An 18,191-nucleotide genomic window follows, 5' to 3' on the forward strand; every position below is an offset into this window, starting at 1 on the left:
TGTCCCAGCTCCCACCAACCTAGCGGTTCGAAAGCATGCAAATGCAAGTAGATAAATAGGGACCACCTCGGTGGGAAGGTAACAGGATTCCATGTCTAAGTCGCACTGACCATGTGACCACAGAAGATTGTCTCCGGACAAATGCTAGCTCTATGGCTTGGAAACGGGGATGAGCACCGCCCCCTAGAGTCGAACACGACTGGACAAAAATTGTCAAGGGGAACCTTTACCTTAATTTTGAACCAATCAAATGTTCCATATCCAGTTTTAACTGTTGCTTCCTGTCCCACGTATAGGTTTCTCAGGAGATAGAGAAGGTGGTCAGGCACTCCCATTTCTCTAAGGACTTGCCATAGTTTGCTGTGGTCCACACAGTTAAAGGCTTTTGCAGTCAATGAAGCAGATGTTTTTCTGGATCTCTCTGGCTTTCTCTATAATCCAGCGCATGTTTGCAATTTTGTCTTGAGTTCCTCTGCCCCTTCGGAATCCAGCTTGTACTTCTGGGAGTTCTCGGTCCACATACTGCTGAAGCCTACCTTGTAGGATTTTGAGCATAACCTTGGGTCATTGATCATTGGGTAGGAAACCATTTTGTCAACAAGCACAAACAAATAGAACTGAACTCCTTGATGAATTCCAATCCAGCAGCTTAACACACTGCTCAGTGTCAAGTTGGATTAATAGTCTTCCCTTTAGTGTGTTAAAGTTGCCGGTTCTGACGTAGATTTGTGCCAGAAGCGTACAGTATTGTTGTTTTTTACGTAAACGGAGCTTGGGAACATTACATTTTGGACTGCGACTCCCAGAATCCACAAATCAGCATGATCACAAGGGTTGTAGCCCAAAATGTAACTTTTCCAAGATCCGCTCCCTTCCCTCGCTTCTCTGTAAATTCATCTTTGCAACGGGTGCGTTTCGCCACAGCCTTAACCACTCGAACCCGGCGAGGAGACTTTGGCTACTCCCGCTCGCTTGCAAGAAAGAAGTAGGCGAGCGTACGACTTCTTGCAACGCGAGAAGCCCCGCCTCCCGCAACATGAACGTCCACTGGATGCTTGAACCCCACCCCCTTTTGCTCCTATCCTCTGAGAGGCCGGCAGGTTGTGTACACATAGACAGACCGCCAATGAGAGGCTAGGCCCGCCTCCCTTCACGCCTACAGGTCGCCCAATGGGCGAACTCGGCTGTCAGACGCCGCCAAGCTTGTGCAGGGGAGAGGCTGAGAGAAGGGTAGGGGCGCGAGAGCTTCTGGCCAGCGGCTGCCGAGAAGCCAGGGAGCGAAGGGGAGCCGCTGCTGACCGCTAGCGGACGGAAGCAGCGGCAGCAGCGCTAGCGCTGAGGTGAGGTGAGCGAGAGTCGCCAGAGACACCCCCCCCACACACAAACACACAGAGCTCTGGAGTTCTCCAGCGCCGTGGGCTTTCCTCAGCTCCCGGGCCGTGTTCGCCCGGCCCCCTTCCAGCGAAAACGGACCTCTGTCTTCTGTAGACGGTTTTTGCCTTCACGAGGCCTCGTCCCTTTGGGGGAGGGGGGAAGGATTTGTGGCTCCTGAAGGAGGGAGGGTGTCGGAGGGTGACATGGCTCGAAGGCTTCCCCTTCCACCCGTCACCGGTTCCTGTTTCCTCGGCACCCTCCGTGCCTGTCCGGGCACCCGCGCCGCTTTCCGCCGCGTGAGGGGAGCCTCATCATGTTCTTCCCTGCGCTTCCGCGTCCCCTCCTCTTCCTCCAGCCTGGCTTGTGCCAGCGGGAGGGGGGGTGCGCTCTGTTCGGACCTCTGGCCGCCCCTCCTCGTTGCCTTTCCGCCCTTTCCTCTCTCTCTCTCTCTCTCTCTCTCTCCCTCCCCAACCCGCCCCTCCCACCGACCTCGTTTTTCTTTTTCTGCTCTTTCCTCCTCCCGCGACTCTCTTCCTCCGAAACTCCGGTGCGTGTTTGGGAGGCAAGCGCGGTCTCCGCCTCGGTGGCCGGGGGGGGGGGGGAGGGCTCGCCGGGCACCATCAGCATTGCCAGCTGGTAAGTTCGCATTCTGGTCTGTCTGTGTCTCTCGGCCTCTCTCGACACGTTCCGGAAAGTGGGTTCTTTCTTTATGAGGCTTGTGGACTCGGACGGAGCGGGGTTTGCGAGGTACATAGCTGTTGGGCTGGGGGACAGGTGAAAACTTCCTCTCTTCCCCTCCCATCACCACCACCACCATCACGAGCAACATTACTTGCACTGGAATCTGCAGGCTGCTTGTTTATCTTGCTCCCCCAAACTTCCTTTATCTCTTGTCTTGCACCAACTTCCAACGGAAGCTGGCTTAACTCCTCAGAGCCCAATTCTAAACAAGCCCCCTTGGAAATACTGTACATTCCACAGAGATCAAAGTGCCTTGAGTATGTGTAGGGAGGAGAGGATGCTTTGCACTTTCATGTTTCAAGAGGAAAAAGCTAGTTTTTTCAGACTTGTATATACACATGAATTCAGCTGTTGATTTGCCTGAAATACTATAAAGTGAGGAGCACTTGTCTCTCTATGGCTAAAACTAATTTTAGGTTCTGCTTCCTTAAAAAAACCAACATGGTGTTTTACAATGTTGGTCTCTTGTGTGTAGGGGAGGGAGCTGAATGTACACCATACGGACCCTAGCCCAATCCAGTTGGGATATTACTCATGATTTTGGAGGTGTAGCCATGTTAGTAGTCATTGACAGGATTGCTCCTAAATATCTCCTGCCAGGAGAGCCAGACTGGCTGCTTGGTTAACCTGGGAACTGGTGGTGATGAAACAAGTGGGGTGTAGGTTTGAGCAAAGATGGTGGCAAAACTCAGAGTGAATCTGACCAAACGTAGGCTAGATCCCATTGGAAGGCCTATTCCCTGGTTGTGGAAACAGCACAGAAATAATTATTCTCTGCCACCATTGCATCAGTAATTTGAGTTGTCAAGGGGTTATTATATCATGGCCTTAGGAAGAGAATGCAGACCACATTGTAGCTTGTTGTGAAGAATTTGCACAATATTTTGTTGGTAAAACTTCTTAGATGCACTCTGACCTGGATATTGTAGTTGATCTGAATGTAACTTTGGTCCTGCTTGCCCTGTGTTAACAGATGAGTTTCAGTTTCTGCAGACTGATGATGTGTCGAGTGGGCAGGAAGTTGGTACTGCTGCTGAGAGCGGCAGCTTTCGATGCCACTGACCATGATATTCTTCTGGCCTGTCTCTCTGGGATGGGACTTGTGGACACTGTTTTACGGTGGCTCCAGTTCTTCCTAGAAGAGAAAACTCAGAAGTTGATGCCAGGAGATTCCTTTTTAAAAATATTTTATTTTTAACAAAGGGTCATAGGAAGAAAAAAGGGATTGAGGTTAAGGGGAAGAGGAGAAACAATGACATACTAACATCCATTCTATACATATTGCCATATCAAAATTCCAAATTGCTCTTTTTACTATTTTCTGCCTTCCAGATTTAAGTTCTCATTTAATGCATATTCTTCAAGCGATGTCTGATGACTCAAACCATTTGTAGAATAAATCCCACCTTTCAGTTGCCTTTTGTAGAGGACAGTCCTTCATCACTTCTGATAAAATGTCTATTTCCACTGTTTCCCGTATGATGCCAGGAGATTCCTGTTCAACACCCTGGTCACTGGCCTGCAGGGTTCCTCAAGGTTCTGTGTTGTCTCCTATGTTGCTTAATATTTACATGAAACCGCTGCAAGAGGTTGTCCGAAGTTTGGCGTCACCAGTATAGAAACTTAATCTAGACAAGGTAGAGGTGCTTCTCGTCAGTCAAAAGGCAGGGCAAGGAATAGGGATGCTGCCTCGATGAACAAGGTTACACTCCCTCTGAAAACACAGATGTGCATCTTAGGGGTGCCTTTTTTGTAATGCTCAGTCCAACAACTTGTATTTCATCTTTATCTTTAAAAAGTGTCGTACATATATGGAAGTGTACACCCATATGAACATACACACATTGCTTGTGCCTCACTGTGCTATTTATTCTGCAGTGTAATTTTATCCCCTCTCTTCAGTCCTCCTAATATTTTGCCTTTCATTTTTTTCAGGATATGGTTTCTTATTTCCTGTTAATGTGAATAGAGATGCTTGTATTAACTTAAAATGGTGAGTGCATATGTGTACGTTCCATAGCCCCTGTGGCTTCTGCCAGATTCCCACTCTCCATAGTAGTCACAAAATCAACAGAAGATATTTCAACTCAGTGGAGTTAATTGGAGTGAAGAAAGGGAAAACAAACTGCAACAAGGATGGTCTGTAGTTCCTTTCACTGGTCCTATTGTTTCTGGATCAGTGAACCACCCCTTGATTTTATCCACTGAGGGAGCATTTTTGGGTAGATTCAGGTCTCTTCACTGAATCCCCACCATTATTAACAAAGTCCCTTTATCCATTTCGGTTCTTTCCTTTCATGTCGCCCCTTGGAGAAAAGAGTAGTACACACACACCAAGGGCAGTTTGGCTGGGGTTCTTCCGTTGATACATGGGGTCTTTCCACCTCCCAAGATTGGTTGTCGCAAGAACCCTTCCCTCTCTCAGTGTCCATCCCAAGATGGGGCAGATCTGCCTGTCTTCCTTTGTTGCCTCCTCTTCTCCAGCTCTTCTCTCCCCAATAAGAGGGTCAAGGAAATGGTTTGGCTTTGCACTTGAGGTTTACCATTTTGGTACTCAAAACTGCACCCAGACTCCCAGACTGGGTGGCCTTCTTAAATAAACAGGACAAAGAAATAGAGGAAAATAATAGAGAGGGAAAAACCAGAGATCTGTTCAAGAAAACTGGAGACATGGAAGGAACATTTTGTGCAAAGAATGACATGATAAAGGACAAAAATGGTAGGGATGTCACAGAAGCAGAGGACATCAAGAAGAGGTGGCAAGAATACACAGAGAAATTGTATCAGAAAGATTTGGATATCCCGGACAACCCAGATAGTGTGGTTGGTGACCTTGAGCCAGATGTCCTGGAGAGTCAAGTTGTGGGCCTTAGAAAGCATGACTAAGAATGAAGCCAGTGGAGGTGGTGGCATTCCAGTTGAACTATTTAAAATCTTAAAAGATGACGCTGTTAAGGTGCTACACTCAATATGCCAGCAAGTTTGGAAAACTCAGCAATGGCCAGAGGATTGGAAAAGATCAGTCTGCATCCCAGTCCCAAAGAAGGGCAGCACCAAAGAATGCTCCAGCTACTGTACAGTTGCGCTCATTTCACACACTAGCAAGGTTATGTTCAAAAGCCTACAAAGTAGGCCTCAGCAGTATGTGGACCGAGAACTCCCAGAAGTACAAGCTGGATTTCGAAGGGGCAGAGGAAGTAGAGACCAAATTGCTAACATGCGCTGGATTATGGAGAAAGCCAGAGAGTTCCAGAAAAACATCTACTTCTGCTTCATTGAGTACGCAAAAGCCTTTGACTGTGTGGACCACAGTGTGAAGGCAAGAAGAGAAGGGGACAACAGAGGACAAAATGGATGGACATTGTCATTGAGGCCACCAACATGAATTTGACCCAACTCCGGGATGCAGTGGAAAACAGGAGGGCCTGCCGTGCTTTGGTCCATGGGGTCACGAAGAGTTAGACACAACTTAATGACTAAACAACAACAAAAGCACCTCGTGGGATTTGGAAACTATACTTCTATTAATGCAGCCTAAAATAGCATTTGTAGTGTTTTTTATAGCCACATCACACTGTTGGCTGATATCTAGCTGGTGATCTATGAGAATTCCAAGATCATTCTTGCTCGTAGTTTTGCTGAGCCATGTATCCCCCATCTTGTAATTGTCTAATTGGTTTCTTTTTCCAAGGTTCAGTACTTTGCACTTATCCCTGTTGAATTTTATTCTGTTGCTTTCAGCCCAGTGCTCCATCCTATCAAGGTCATTTTGAATTTTGTTTCTGTCTTCTAAGCTGTTAGCTATTCTGCCCAATTTGGTATCATCTGCAAATTTGACAAGCATTCCCTGCACTACCTGATCCAGGTCATTAATAAAAAGATTGAAAATCACCGGGCCCAGGACTGAGACTTGGGGTACCCCACTAGATACCTCTTCCCAGTTAGAGAATTACCCGTTAATCCTCTAAGTGATTTTGTAGCCACCTGACACTTGATCTATCCAGCCCACACCTAGGTAGCTTGCTAATCAGGATATCATGGGGCACTTTGTCAAAAGCTTTGCTGAAGTCAATATATACTACATCTACAGCATTCCCTCTGCCTATCAGGGAGATGACCTGATCAAAAATTGACATCAAATTAGTTTGGCAGGATTTGTTCTTGACAAATCCATGTTGGCTTCTAGTTATTACTACATTGTTTTCTAGGTGCTTGCACAACGACCGCTTTATGATCTGTTAAAGACTTTTGCCTGGGATTGATGTCAGGCTGACTGGCCTGTAGTTCCCAGGTTCCCCTTTTTTGCCCTTTTTGAAGATAGGGACAACATTGGCCCTCCTCCAATCCTCTGGCATCTCACCTATTTCCCATGATTTCAAGAAAAGAATGGCTAGTGGTTCTGAGAGTTTGTCGGCCAGTTCCTTCAATACTCTTGGATGCAGTTCATCTGGCCCTGGAGATTTGAACTCGTTCAAGGTGGTAAGGTATTCCTTAACTTTTGGTATATCTATCTCCAGCTGCAATCCTGTTCCCCCCCCCTTGCACTTGCAATTTGTTTGGAAGTTCATGGTCTGTCTTATGGGAATTGAGCACCTTTGCCTTTTCTTTGTCGTCTGTTATAATTTTTCCATCTCCATTGAGGAGCTGTACTACTATGTCTTTTGTTTGTCTTTTGCTAGCCACACACCTGAAGAAGGCTTTTTGATTGCTTTTAATGTCTCTAGATAACCTCAGCTCATTCTCAGCTTTTGCCCTCCTAATGCCATCCCTGCATTTCCTTGTCTTTACTCATCCTTGGTGGCCTGGCCATAAACATTTAATTCAATGGGTTGGAGCATTTTACTGCAGAGCTAGGGTCTGAAAATCTGAATCCCCATTGTGTCTTCTATGAGAGTAGCCAGTCAACATCACCTGAAATGCTGATGGGGTTATATATCCAGCTGTCTGTGCAGCTTTGGGTAAGCTGTACTGTCCCATAGCAGCACTAGAAAGAGGATGACTGGTAAGCCATTTTTGCATACCGTGTTTTTTGCTCCATAATTATTATTTATTATTTATTGAATTTATATGCCGCCCACTCTACCCAGAGGTAGAGTGGGCGGGGGAGTCTGTGCCTCTTATGGAGCGAAGGCGGCGATTTTGCCCCAGCTGGCCCAATGGGGGGGGAGAGTTGCAAGGGTCCGAGTGAGCCTTCCAGGACCCTTGTGACGCTCCCCCCACCCCCCCATGGGTCCAGTGTGGGCGAAATTGCCAGCTTATGGGACTCTTTTGAGGCTTGGGAAGCGTCAGAAGGGTCCCAGAAGGTGGCGATTTTGCCCCCTCTGACCCCCGGGGGGGCAGGGTGAGTCTCTAAAGGGTCCTGGAACACACCCTAGGACCCTTTAGAGACTCACGCTGCCCCCCCAGGGTCAGAGGGGGCGAAATCACCACCTTCTGGGACTCTTCTGAAGCTTCCCAAACCTCAAAAGAGTGCCAGAAGGTGGTGGTTTTGCCCCCTCTGACCCCGGGGGGCAGGGTGAGTCTCTAGAGGGTCCTGGAACACACCCTAGGACCCTTTGGAGGCTCACCCTGCCCCCTCGGGGGCCAGAGGGGGCAAAATCGCCACCTTCTGGGACTCTTTTGAGGCTTGGGAAGCTTCAGAAGAGTCCCAGAAGGTGGCGATTTTGCCCCCTCTGGCCTCCGGGGGGGCTGGGTGAGCCTCCAAAGGGCCCTAGGGTGTGTTCCATAAGACGGACCTCTCCATAAGGCTCACCAATTTTTAGGAGATGAAAATAGATTATTTTTTCCTGTTTTCTTCTCCTAAAAATTTGGTGCGTCTTATGGAGAGGTGCGTCTTATGGAGCGAAAAGTACGGTAACTGGGGAAAACAGCAAAAACTTTCCTGTGGCTGCCACATTTGGCCTTGAGACAGCAGGGGGCGATCAGCCATTGCTCCTTTCCTATTTGAAAAAGCACACCATAATGAGACAGTGAAGGCAAATTCGCAGCACATTTGACCAATTAGTTGCTGGTGACATAGCAAATAGAATAAAGATCTCATATTGAAACCATTTTGTAAATAATTTGGTATATTTGTTTTGCTTGAAATAAGCACCAATATTTTATTACTCAATTTACGTGTTTCCCACAGTACATCTGTAATATTTATAGCCCATTTTAAATTGCTCAGCAACAGTGTATAATGCACTGGTACTAAAGGTGAGTTCATTTCTGTCGTGAAACCACTTTCCCAAATCTTTTAGTGTTTGATCTACATATGGTAGAAATTTTGAATTAGTTTTCATACTGGTAGTCTCCAAGATAATTAGGTTGTTTCCAAATGAAAGCATATGTTGTATTTCTATATCAAATCAAGAGCAATTAATCAAAAGTTTTACAACTGATAGCTACTGCCTTAGAAGTAAAGCAAAATATTGTGTGCTAAATTTTAAAAAAATTAATAATTCTTTAAAGTTTATATGTAGACTTGAAAATGTATATATATAGTGCTGACTTAGGTTCAGCCAGGAGGCTGTATATATGTTAATGCTTCCAATGGTTAATTTTACCTTCTAATACTGGTAAGTTGTAAATTCAATTTTTAGAAAACATATGTCTTTTCCCTGCATTTTGTTTAGTTTGAATGCCACAGAAGTTTTACTTAGAGTTTATTGCAAATACTGAGTGCTTTACTTGCTTTTTTTCCAATAGTATTTTTAGTGAAAATTGTTAATGTTTTATGTTCTTCACTAGTCCAAATCTTTATCAATTACAACTGTTAAATAATAAATTATATCAAGTGTTTTTACTCATATTAGGATGTATAACTGTCTGACAGTTAGGTTAGGAATCCTTCAGTATCGAAAGATTATGGTAACGTGCTCTGTATGGAGGACTTTGAACAGCATCTAGTGTGGCTGAGAAGGCTAATTCAAGAGTAACAATCCCTTCCACACTGAAGACAAATGCAATCAATCCCCTGTCCAGCTCCCTGATTTTGTTGCTTTTGGGACTGCCTCTTTCCCTCAGCCTGCTGGACAAGGGTCTCTTCAAATTGGGAGAGGCTGTGATGCAGCGCCTGCCTCCAGGCTGGACGCTCAGATGTCGGGGTTTCCCATCTGTTGAGGTGCATTCCTAAGCTCTTCAGATCCCACTTGCAGATGCTCTTGTATCGCAGCTGTGGTCTCCCTCTGGGGCGCTTTCCCTGCACTAATTCTCCATACTGGAGATCTTTTGGAATCTGACCATCAGCCATTCTCACAACATGCCCAAGCCAACGTAGATGTCGCTGTTTCAGTAATTATACATGCTAAAAAATTCCAGCTTGTTCTAGGACTACTCTATTTGGAACTTTGTCCTGCCAGGTGATATCAAAAATGTGTTGGAGACAACACATATGGAAGGTGTTCCGCTTCCTCTCCTGTCATGCACAAAGGGCCCAGGACTCACTGCAGTACAGGAGTGTACTCAGGACACAAGCTCTATAGACCTGGATTTTGGTATATGCCATCAGCTTCTTATTGAGCCATAGTCTCTTTGTAAGTCTCTAGAGAATATGGTAGCTGTTTTGCCAATGCGTTTATCCAGCTTGGCATCTAGGGAGAGAGTGTCGGAGATCGTTGAGCCAAAGTCATGAGCAACCTCCAGTTCTTGCGTGGAGATGGTATTAGAGGGAGGTGAGTCCACACCCTGGCCCTTGACTTGTATTTTTTTCAGGCTGACTGTTGATCCAAAGTCTTGGCAGGCCTTGGTAAAATGATTCATGAGTTGTCAGAGGTCTTCAGCAGAGTGGGCAACAGTGGCTGCATCGTCAGTCAAAAGGAAGTCCCACATACATTTCAGTTGGACTTCGGTCCTCGCTTTCAAACTAGAGAGATTAAAGAGCTTTCCATCTGATCTGGTCCGCAGATAGACACCTTCTGTTGCAGTTCCAAAGGCGTGCTTCACCATGACAGAAAAAATATCCCAAAAAGGGTTGGTGCGAGGACATAGCCTTGTTTCACTCCGCTTTGGATATCAAAAGGATCTGATGTTGAACCATGAAAAATTACAGTGCCCTTCATTCCCTCATGAAAGGACCTGATGATGTTAAGGAGCCATGGTGGACATGTAATCTAGGGAAGTATTTTAAAAAGGCCATCCCTGCTAACCAAATCAAAGGCCTTTGTGAGATCTATGAAGGCCACAAAGAGTGGCTGTTGTTGTTCCCTGCATTTCTCCTGCGACTGTCTGAGGGAGAATACCATGTCAGTAGTGGATCTGTTAGCTCGAAATCCACACTGTGATTCTGGATAGACTGTCTGCAAGCACCTGTAGTCTCTTCAGCACAACATGGGCAAGCAGCTTCCCTACAACGCTGAGAAGAGAGATGCCACGGTAGTTATTACAGTCGCCACTATCTCCTTTGTTGCCCTCCTTTGTTAAAGTCACCTGTCTCCTTTGATGTTTGCATCCTTCATGTCCTGTGGTACTCCGCCTTCCCTCCAGCAAAGATGAAAGACTTCATACAGTTTGGTGGTGATGATCTCTTTGCAGCAGGGATGTTATCTTTCCAGGTGCCTTACTGGAGGCGAGGGGATCCATGGCCGCATTTATTTCTGCTATGGTTGGCTGGCTGTCTAACTCTTCCAAGACAGGCAGGCACTCAATGTTATTTAATGCATTCTCTCTGGAATATAGCTCAGAGTCGTGTTGCCCCCAGTGGTCCATCTGCTGCGCTCGGTCCTGGATGATCACGCTTGTAGCAGACTTCAAGGGAGCAGATTTCTTCTGTATTGGACTTAAAGCCTGCTTGATACCGTCATACATTCCCTTGATGTTATCTGTGTCCGCTGCTATCTGTATCTGAGAGCAGAGTTGAAGCTAATAATCGTTGGAACATCTCCTGGCAGCCTGTTGGACTTAGCTACGTGCAGCTCGAAGAGCTTGCAAGTTGTACACACTAGGACAGGCTTTGTATACTGCTAGAGCTCTCCTCTTATCCTCGATGGCTGGCATCAACTCCTCCGAATGAGCTTTGAACCAGTCAGCCGTCTTTTTGGTCTTCTTGCCAAAGGTGGACAAGGCGTTATACACAGCGTTCTTGAATTTTTCCCATCGTTCAGGTGCATTTGCATCAGCCGGGCCTGGAAGGGCTTCCTCAAGCGCTTTGGCAAATTCCTCCACTTTTCTTTGATTGTGAGTCTTGCCGATGTCAATATGTGGTTTTCCTTCCTTTTTTGTGTGATGCAGTCTCTTTGTTCGCAGTTTTACTCTACTACACACCAGGGAGTGATCAGTATTGCATTCAGCACTCTGGTAACTGCATGTGATTGTAATACTAGGAAGGCTAGAATGTCTGGTGAGGATCAAATCGAGCTGATGCCAATGCTTGGATCTTGGATGTCTCCAGGAAACTCTGTATTGAAGCTTCGTATTAAAGAATGTGTTGCTGACACAAAGACCATAGTAACAGTAAAACTCCAGCAAGCGTTGGCCATTTTAGTTCATCTTTCCAATGCAAAAACGGCCTAGACAAGTGGGCCAAGAATTGTAATCAGCACCAACTCTAGCGTTAAAAGTCTCCAAGAATGAACAGTGCCTCTATTTCAGGGACTTTTTTGATAGCTGCCAGATCGTCATAGAATTTGTCTTTCACTTCTGTAATGGATGACAGTGTTGGTACATATGCACTAATGAGAGTGACCGGTCCCACTGATGAGTGGAGCTACAGAGAAAGGATTCTTTCACTCCCCACAGTAGGTGGAAAATGGATCTCAGAAGAGTATTTCTGACTACAAAGCCAACACCACATTCCCTGGTTTCATTCAATGGTTTTCCCTGCCAGAAGAATGAGAAGTTTTTTTCTTTGACAAATCCCAAGTCTGGCAATCTCGTCTCTTGCAGGGCAACAATGTCCATCTGCAGTCTACTCAGTTCCATGTCGATGACAGCTGTCTTGCGCACATCGTCTATTTCCTGCAGGTCATCAGAAAAGGTGTAGTCAGAAAAGCCAGGGGTCATTGTCCGTACATTCCAGGTGCCCAGCTTTAGGGCAGAAGTTTTCTTACAGTTGTTGCATGGTGCAGGGTTATCAATCTACTTGTTGGCTTTCACCCTAAACCACACGCACCCCATGAAGTTAACAGACCGAGGTAGCACCTTACTGGCTGGGGGCTGCCCAGCTTAAGGTGGGTGGTATCTACCTAGTGAGGTGCAATGACCTCTCCCACCGTCAGAAGTAGCCCCTGGCATCATGCTCTTTCTATGCCAATCGAGCAAAGACTTATAACCGGTAACTGCTACTTCCAAGCAGCAAATCTCCACATCGCTGAAATAGTCCAATGGAAAGGCAAGAGCTGATACAACTGGTTCCGGCGATATCGCAGGAGTTGCCAGAACAACACAAACTGCCTCCAGGACTCCAGCTCCGAATTTTGCCTCTAAGTTAACTCCTGAATCCTTTTCCATCATTGGATATAGCCACAAGGCAGTGGAGGTTTGAATTCGGAGTTTTCCTTCTCCTAGACAACTGACTTCTGACAACTTACATTTTAAATATATAATCAGGTCTTATGCTTTTAAAATGTTGGCTATCTTTTAAGAATCAATTTCCTACTTGTATGCATAACAGAGGAAGAGGTAAACTATTTGCTGGTTCATATGACTGAAATCTGTCAGTAGTTTTAATGTTTATGGGCTCCATTTGGTAGAAGCTGCTTTTGCCGATGCAAGTCAGTGAGGATGATGTACCTCCCAACCCTCCTGCAGTTGTATGGGCTGACACACTTCCAGAGCAATTGTTTATTTATTTATTTATTTATTTATTTATTTATTTATTTATTTATTTATTTATTTATTTATTTATTTATTTATTTTGTCACTTCAAAGCAATGGTGGAAATAGACAAAAAAATCTGATACTACTTGAATTAACACCTCTGTGTGATAGCTACAGTAGTTTTCTGTTTACTGTACATTTGAGACTGTACTGGAGTCATATTATTTATTTATTTATTTATTTATTTATTGGATTTATATACCGCCCCATAGCGCTACAAGCACTCTCCGGGCGGTTTACAATTTTAATTATAAATTTAATTATTTTAATTATAAAGGCTACACATTGCCCCCCCAGCAATTAGGTGTGCATGTAATGTGATAGCAAGATACTAGTACTATAACCCAAATAAAGAATTGAATTAACATCAGATTCAAGTGTGCTAAGTTTCTCGACACTGCAGAACAAGCGTGTAGAGTACATCACACATCTCTTCTAAATAGTTAAGAAGTAAGGGAGAATATTTTACAAACTGTAATAGGTAAATAGTTATTATCAAGAGAGCAGTTTTTATAGTGCATGTAGCTAGACATGTTTACAGAGTCTACAGCCAAATAATTTGTTTTTGTTTTAAGAGCAAAGGATTATTATGATTATATGCTTCTGAAACTACTAGGTTACACAAGGTGGTGCTCAGTATCTTTCTCATGACTTTGAACCACTGTGATCAGTAGCTACAGTTGAGTTTGGTTATTGGAAAATTATGTTGGCAGATCTCTCTGCTATGAATTTCATTACTTAGTCTTTGGAAAGGCACTGTAAATGCATAACCTACCTTAGAGCTGTGAGGATAATCCTCTATTCCGAACCCTTGAAGGAAAACTAGGTTACAAATTAGATGAATAATGTGATTTTTATTTGTTGATCTATGCATTTGTTTCCAATGTTGATAGTAATATGCTTATGAAACAAACTTGTGCATCCATTTGATTTTCGAAGCAAGCAGTGTTTGTATTTTTTTTTTTAGGAAGGATTTCCATGATTTACATTACCAGTGTTTGCTGTGAACTAATATTTTGTCCAAAGCATAGGATCAGTAACTGTGAATGACCCCAAATGGTAAGTACTGTTGCTTTTTAGTAGCTTTACATTATAGAAATACAGGACAAACTTTTTGTCCAACTGATAATTAATAAAGGATCCACTGGTAGTCTTTATTAGTTATGATGATCTTTTAAGCACCTTTTTATTTATTTCTTGATTAAGAGATTATCATGATAGCCTTGCAAATATTCTATGGATAGATAATTGTACTGTATTAAATTAACTTATTGTGCTGAGAAAACCTGTCATACGAACTAGTTGCAAGTATATAATACTTGAGACCTGAAAAAACACCAAAATTGCTGTTTTTTGGAGCACAGATCTCTGGTCATACAGCATATTAAAATGATCTTGACAGCACTAACATAATTGCTACGCTCAGTCTTGTTTTTCTTTACAGCAGATGGCAGTAGAATAGAAATAAAGGTTATTGCATCTAGATGATAGCCTGAGTTCTGCATTCAAATGTAACAAATTCCACAGCTTAAAAGGAATCCATTAGTTGACAGTAAATACAGTGATAGTGTAGTTTTAGAAGAGGTACCTGTGTTAGTCTGTGCAAGCATATTAGGCAAAAAAGTGGTAGTGTAAGTGATTTAATGCTAAATTCTATACTACAAAATATGCACACACTTTAAGATAGTCTTCACATAGGAAAGCTTGCGTTCTAATCACAGATAGTAATATTAGAAAATGTTCATAAGGAAATGTTCATTGAGGAAATGTTCACAATTTGTGATTTCAGATGTACTCAATATTAGCATCCGGAGGGCATTAGTATTTTGAATTCTGAACATATTAACAGGCATGTGTTGATATCATCTCTCTCTCTAGGTGCTCTCTCTGTTGCTTAAGCATATCTCCACCTATCTACTTGTGGATTAATTGTTCTTCATTAATAATATTATCCCTACTTATCGCTATTGATTTGGGGGTTTGGATTTTTTTAAAAACAAGGACAGTCCCATGTTATTTTCTTCTATGATCAGATCAAACACCTTTTGATTGTGATACCAGAGTGCTTAGGTGTTTATTCAAGTATGATGTTACAGACCTGTTATAGATGTATTTTTCAGACAGAAAATATTATTCATTGATAAATCCAAATGATTTATTGTATTAGACTGAAATTTAACAGAGAAATTCTAAATGGTGAGGTTTATAGCAGTAGAATTTCAGATAACTTTATTGAAGATTGAGTTATAGTTTGAAGATACTGCTTTGAGTGAATGTTCCTACTGTGCCCCTTGGGAGAAGAGCCAACATAGTTTTGGGCAATCTGCAAAGTCTCAGAGCACCACCAGAAGAAGGGGCTGGTAAACCACTTTTGAGTACTTTATATCTAGAAACTCTGGCAGAGGATCTCTATAAGTCAGAATCCACTTGACAACACATATTAATAATATGAGAAACTATAAACATGTAAATAGTAGTAATTGTGTGCTGTCTAATCAGTTCTGACTCTTTAAACTGTGGAATCTGCTACGTTTGAATGCCGAACTAGGTTTCCCATTCGCTTCTTTTGGGTGCACCAGAAGACTATGCGGCTTGCTCAAGGCCAGGCTCTTGCCCAGGCTCTTTGGGGATGCACAGTAGGGAACTGAACTCCCAACCTCTGGCTCTGCAGCCAGAAACCAAATTCACTGAGCTATACAGCCAACCTAAAACATATATACAGCCTTCATATAATGAAATTTAAGTAAATATCATACGATTTCAATGCTTATTGGTGCAAGAATAAATTTTAGGCTCCTCAGTTGATTGAACTGAAAGATATTTTGATCTTAAAATTCTGGATACTGGCCAAGTTAAATAAGGCAATATGTTAATGGCAATTAACACCACATGGCCTGCTCTACAAACTGCTGCTAATATCTGATCCCAGGTAATCCGTTTCTAAGTACGGTATGCTGTATACAGCTACAAATTGTTCAGCATGACTTGCACATACTTTGCACGAATGCTGCTGTTTCAATATGCTTTTTCTGTTTAACCATTTGGGATTTATTTTATTAGTTGGAGCCAATTTCTATGTAAAAACTTGTTTTTATGAAGTGTGGATAATCTTCGACGAAGGCTCCTTATCTTTGAAAACCATCATGCATACTGTACATTGTTTTTTCATAGATGTTATTTATATGAAGAATTTCACTGTGGCAGATTGGACCTGTTTAGACAATTCTTTGCCCCCAGGATTCCACCATTGTCTGAACAGGCTGAATGTGAACTGGATTCTTTCTTGATTTTGGCTTTTCCTCATTATGAAAGATAGCATTTCATTTGTAAAGTATATCATTAAATAATGACAGGTTCAAATTGTTAACATGAGGTAGTTAAATTATCACAGAACTAGCTAAGATGCAAAGAGACATTACATAAGTTATATGTTAAATTTATAAGAGCTATTCATGATTAATATTTCCCTTAACCTTTATGGATGACAAGTAGGATGGAATGAAAGAATGTTCTGGTGGGGATCATGACAACAGGATCTTCCCCCAACTGTGCCAACCTATGTAAGAGTCTGCAGTCTATCCAGAAGGATGTTGAAATGAATATCTAAGTTGTATAGGACTTGCCCACATGATTACTGCCCCCCTGAAAATTTTATGAAAAAGGCTTCTGTTTGAAGTATATCAGTCCAATTTTAAATGAATATTGATGCTGGACTACATTTTATTTGTACTATTATTTTATTCTAGTAAAAAGCTTTGAAATTGGTTTATAAATATATAAGTATTTCTTCTGTTCAAAGTAAATTGTACTTGTACAATGACCAAGAACAATTTCTTTTAAGTAAATTTTAATTTGCTCTACACAAAATAAGAAATAAATTTTTATTCCTTTAATGATGCTTTTGACAGTTTAATAGATGGGTTTTATTAAACATTTTACATTATATTACATGTATATTCTATCTTTTCACTGAAAAACAGCATTTAAAGCAGCTTCGTAAGACCAACCTCACTGTAAAAAAACCCCACTAAAATCTAGTAAATACATAAAACCAACTAAAATCAACAGGGGATTCAGTTACGAGGCAATATGTTATATAATTCATGTTATAGTTGCAGTGAATGCAGTGTCCTAAACCAATAAGTAAGCGAACATCTTCTGTTATCAAGAATGTATGTTTTGATTGGAAATTTTACAAAGAGAAGGTGGCCTCTCAGTAGGACAGCATGTGGTTGACATCATGCTGGCATCATGCTGACCTTGTTCCAAAAGAATTTCTCAAGGGTCTAGTGAACATAGCAAAATCATGCTGTGTTTATAGACCTTCTGACTTGGGATAGAGATATGAGGAAAATTTGGACTTCTTGCTTTTAAATATGCAGTATGCTCACATGATCCTGCAAAGTCTGTCTCAGCATTGTTATTTTTCTAAGCTTGTTTCCAATTCTGAGAGTTAGGGCAAATGCAAACTGTGTGCTATACCACATGGCTTTTTGAAGTGTGCATTTAAGAAAATAACATATTCATTAGTTACTAGCATTATCTGATAGAGTTGTCTGCAGTTACGTACATTTGTTCTATTTACTCTGAGCCTGTAATACTTTACCTTGAGGAAAGATGTTGTTATTCTGATCTAACCTTTAGATAAGAATTAGTTTGTATTTTATGTGCTATAGTGTTACTTTACAGAGTTTCTTTTTTTGTCTAATATTTATAGATCATAAGTGCACCCCAAAGACTGACTAGTTCAGGGAATGTTCTTTTTGGGAGTCAGTACACCACAGCACCAGCCATGGTCACACAGACACATGTAACAGAAGCCACTGCTTGGATCTCAGGGTAAATACACTACAGTATTTGGTTTCCCTCAGCCTTGCTTGTTCATTTCAAGTTTGATAGTTTCCCTGCAACTCAGCAATTCATCTTATCAGTGCCTTGCACACCTTAAGACTTTTGTGAGCATACACGGTGCTACTTGACTATAGTTAAAATTCATTAGATTGCATAAGATGATGCACAATATGAATAGTTTCATAATTATAGAATGTTTAAAAGTCAGATCATTGACCAGAATCCTGTTTACCGCTTTTGCTCACATAAGAGAAATTGTGTCCGTCATAGTGACAGATTGCCACTCATTAATGAGGTGCTAGTTGTGTTCATGAGCCAGCACTTTGTTAATCAGTGACTGTTTCCCACCAAAACTTACACGCTTTTCCTTATTGCAAGACTGAATGGCCAGTAGGATTCTGGGCATTTGATTATACTAATAAACAACA

General features: G+C 42.5%; 1 protein-coding gene across 26 annotated transcripts in view; it reads left to right on the plus strand.

Moving 5' to 3' along the window:
* The first annotated feature begins 1,201 nt into the window (after window positions 1-1,201).
* The window catches only part of TFDP2 (transcription factor Dp-2), a 57,089-nt gene continuing 40,099 nt past the window's right edge, over window positions 1,202-18,191 (plus strand). For 8 of the 26 annotated variants that reach the window (XR_013542970.1, XM_078389142.1, XM_078389153.1 and 5 more), the window contains exons 1-3: window positions 1,202-1,340; window positions 13,880-13,971; window positions 17,630-17,751. Coding sequence is in view for 13 of the 26 variants with exons in the window: in XM_078389142.1 (XP_078245268.1) it covers window positions 13,969-13,971; window positions 17,630-17,751 (125 nt within the window). In the remaining 13 variants the exon portion in view is untranslated. Of the gene's footprint in view, window positions 1,346-1,894; window positions 2,011-4,050; window positions 4,109-6,756; window positions 7,118-13,879; window positions 13,972-17,629; window positions 17,752-18,191 lie in introns of those variants that run through there. The other 18 variants (XM_078389156.1, XM_078389161.1, XM_078389166.1 and 15 more) reach the window with 13 other exon arrangements.

This window comes from Pogona vitticeps, chromosome 3, assembly GCF_051106095.1.
Source record: "Pogona vitticeps strain Pit_001003342236 chromosome 3, PviZW2.1, whole genome shotgun sequence".
NCBI classification, from domain to species: Eukaryota; Metazoa; Chordata; class Lepidosauria; order Squamata; family Agamidae; genus Pogona; species Pogona vitticeps.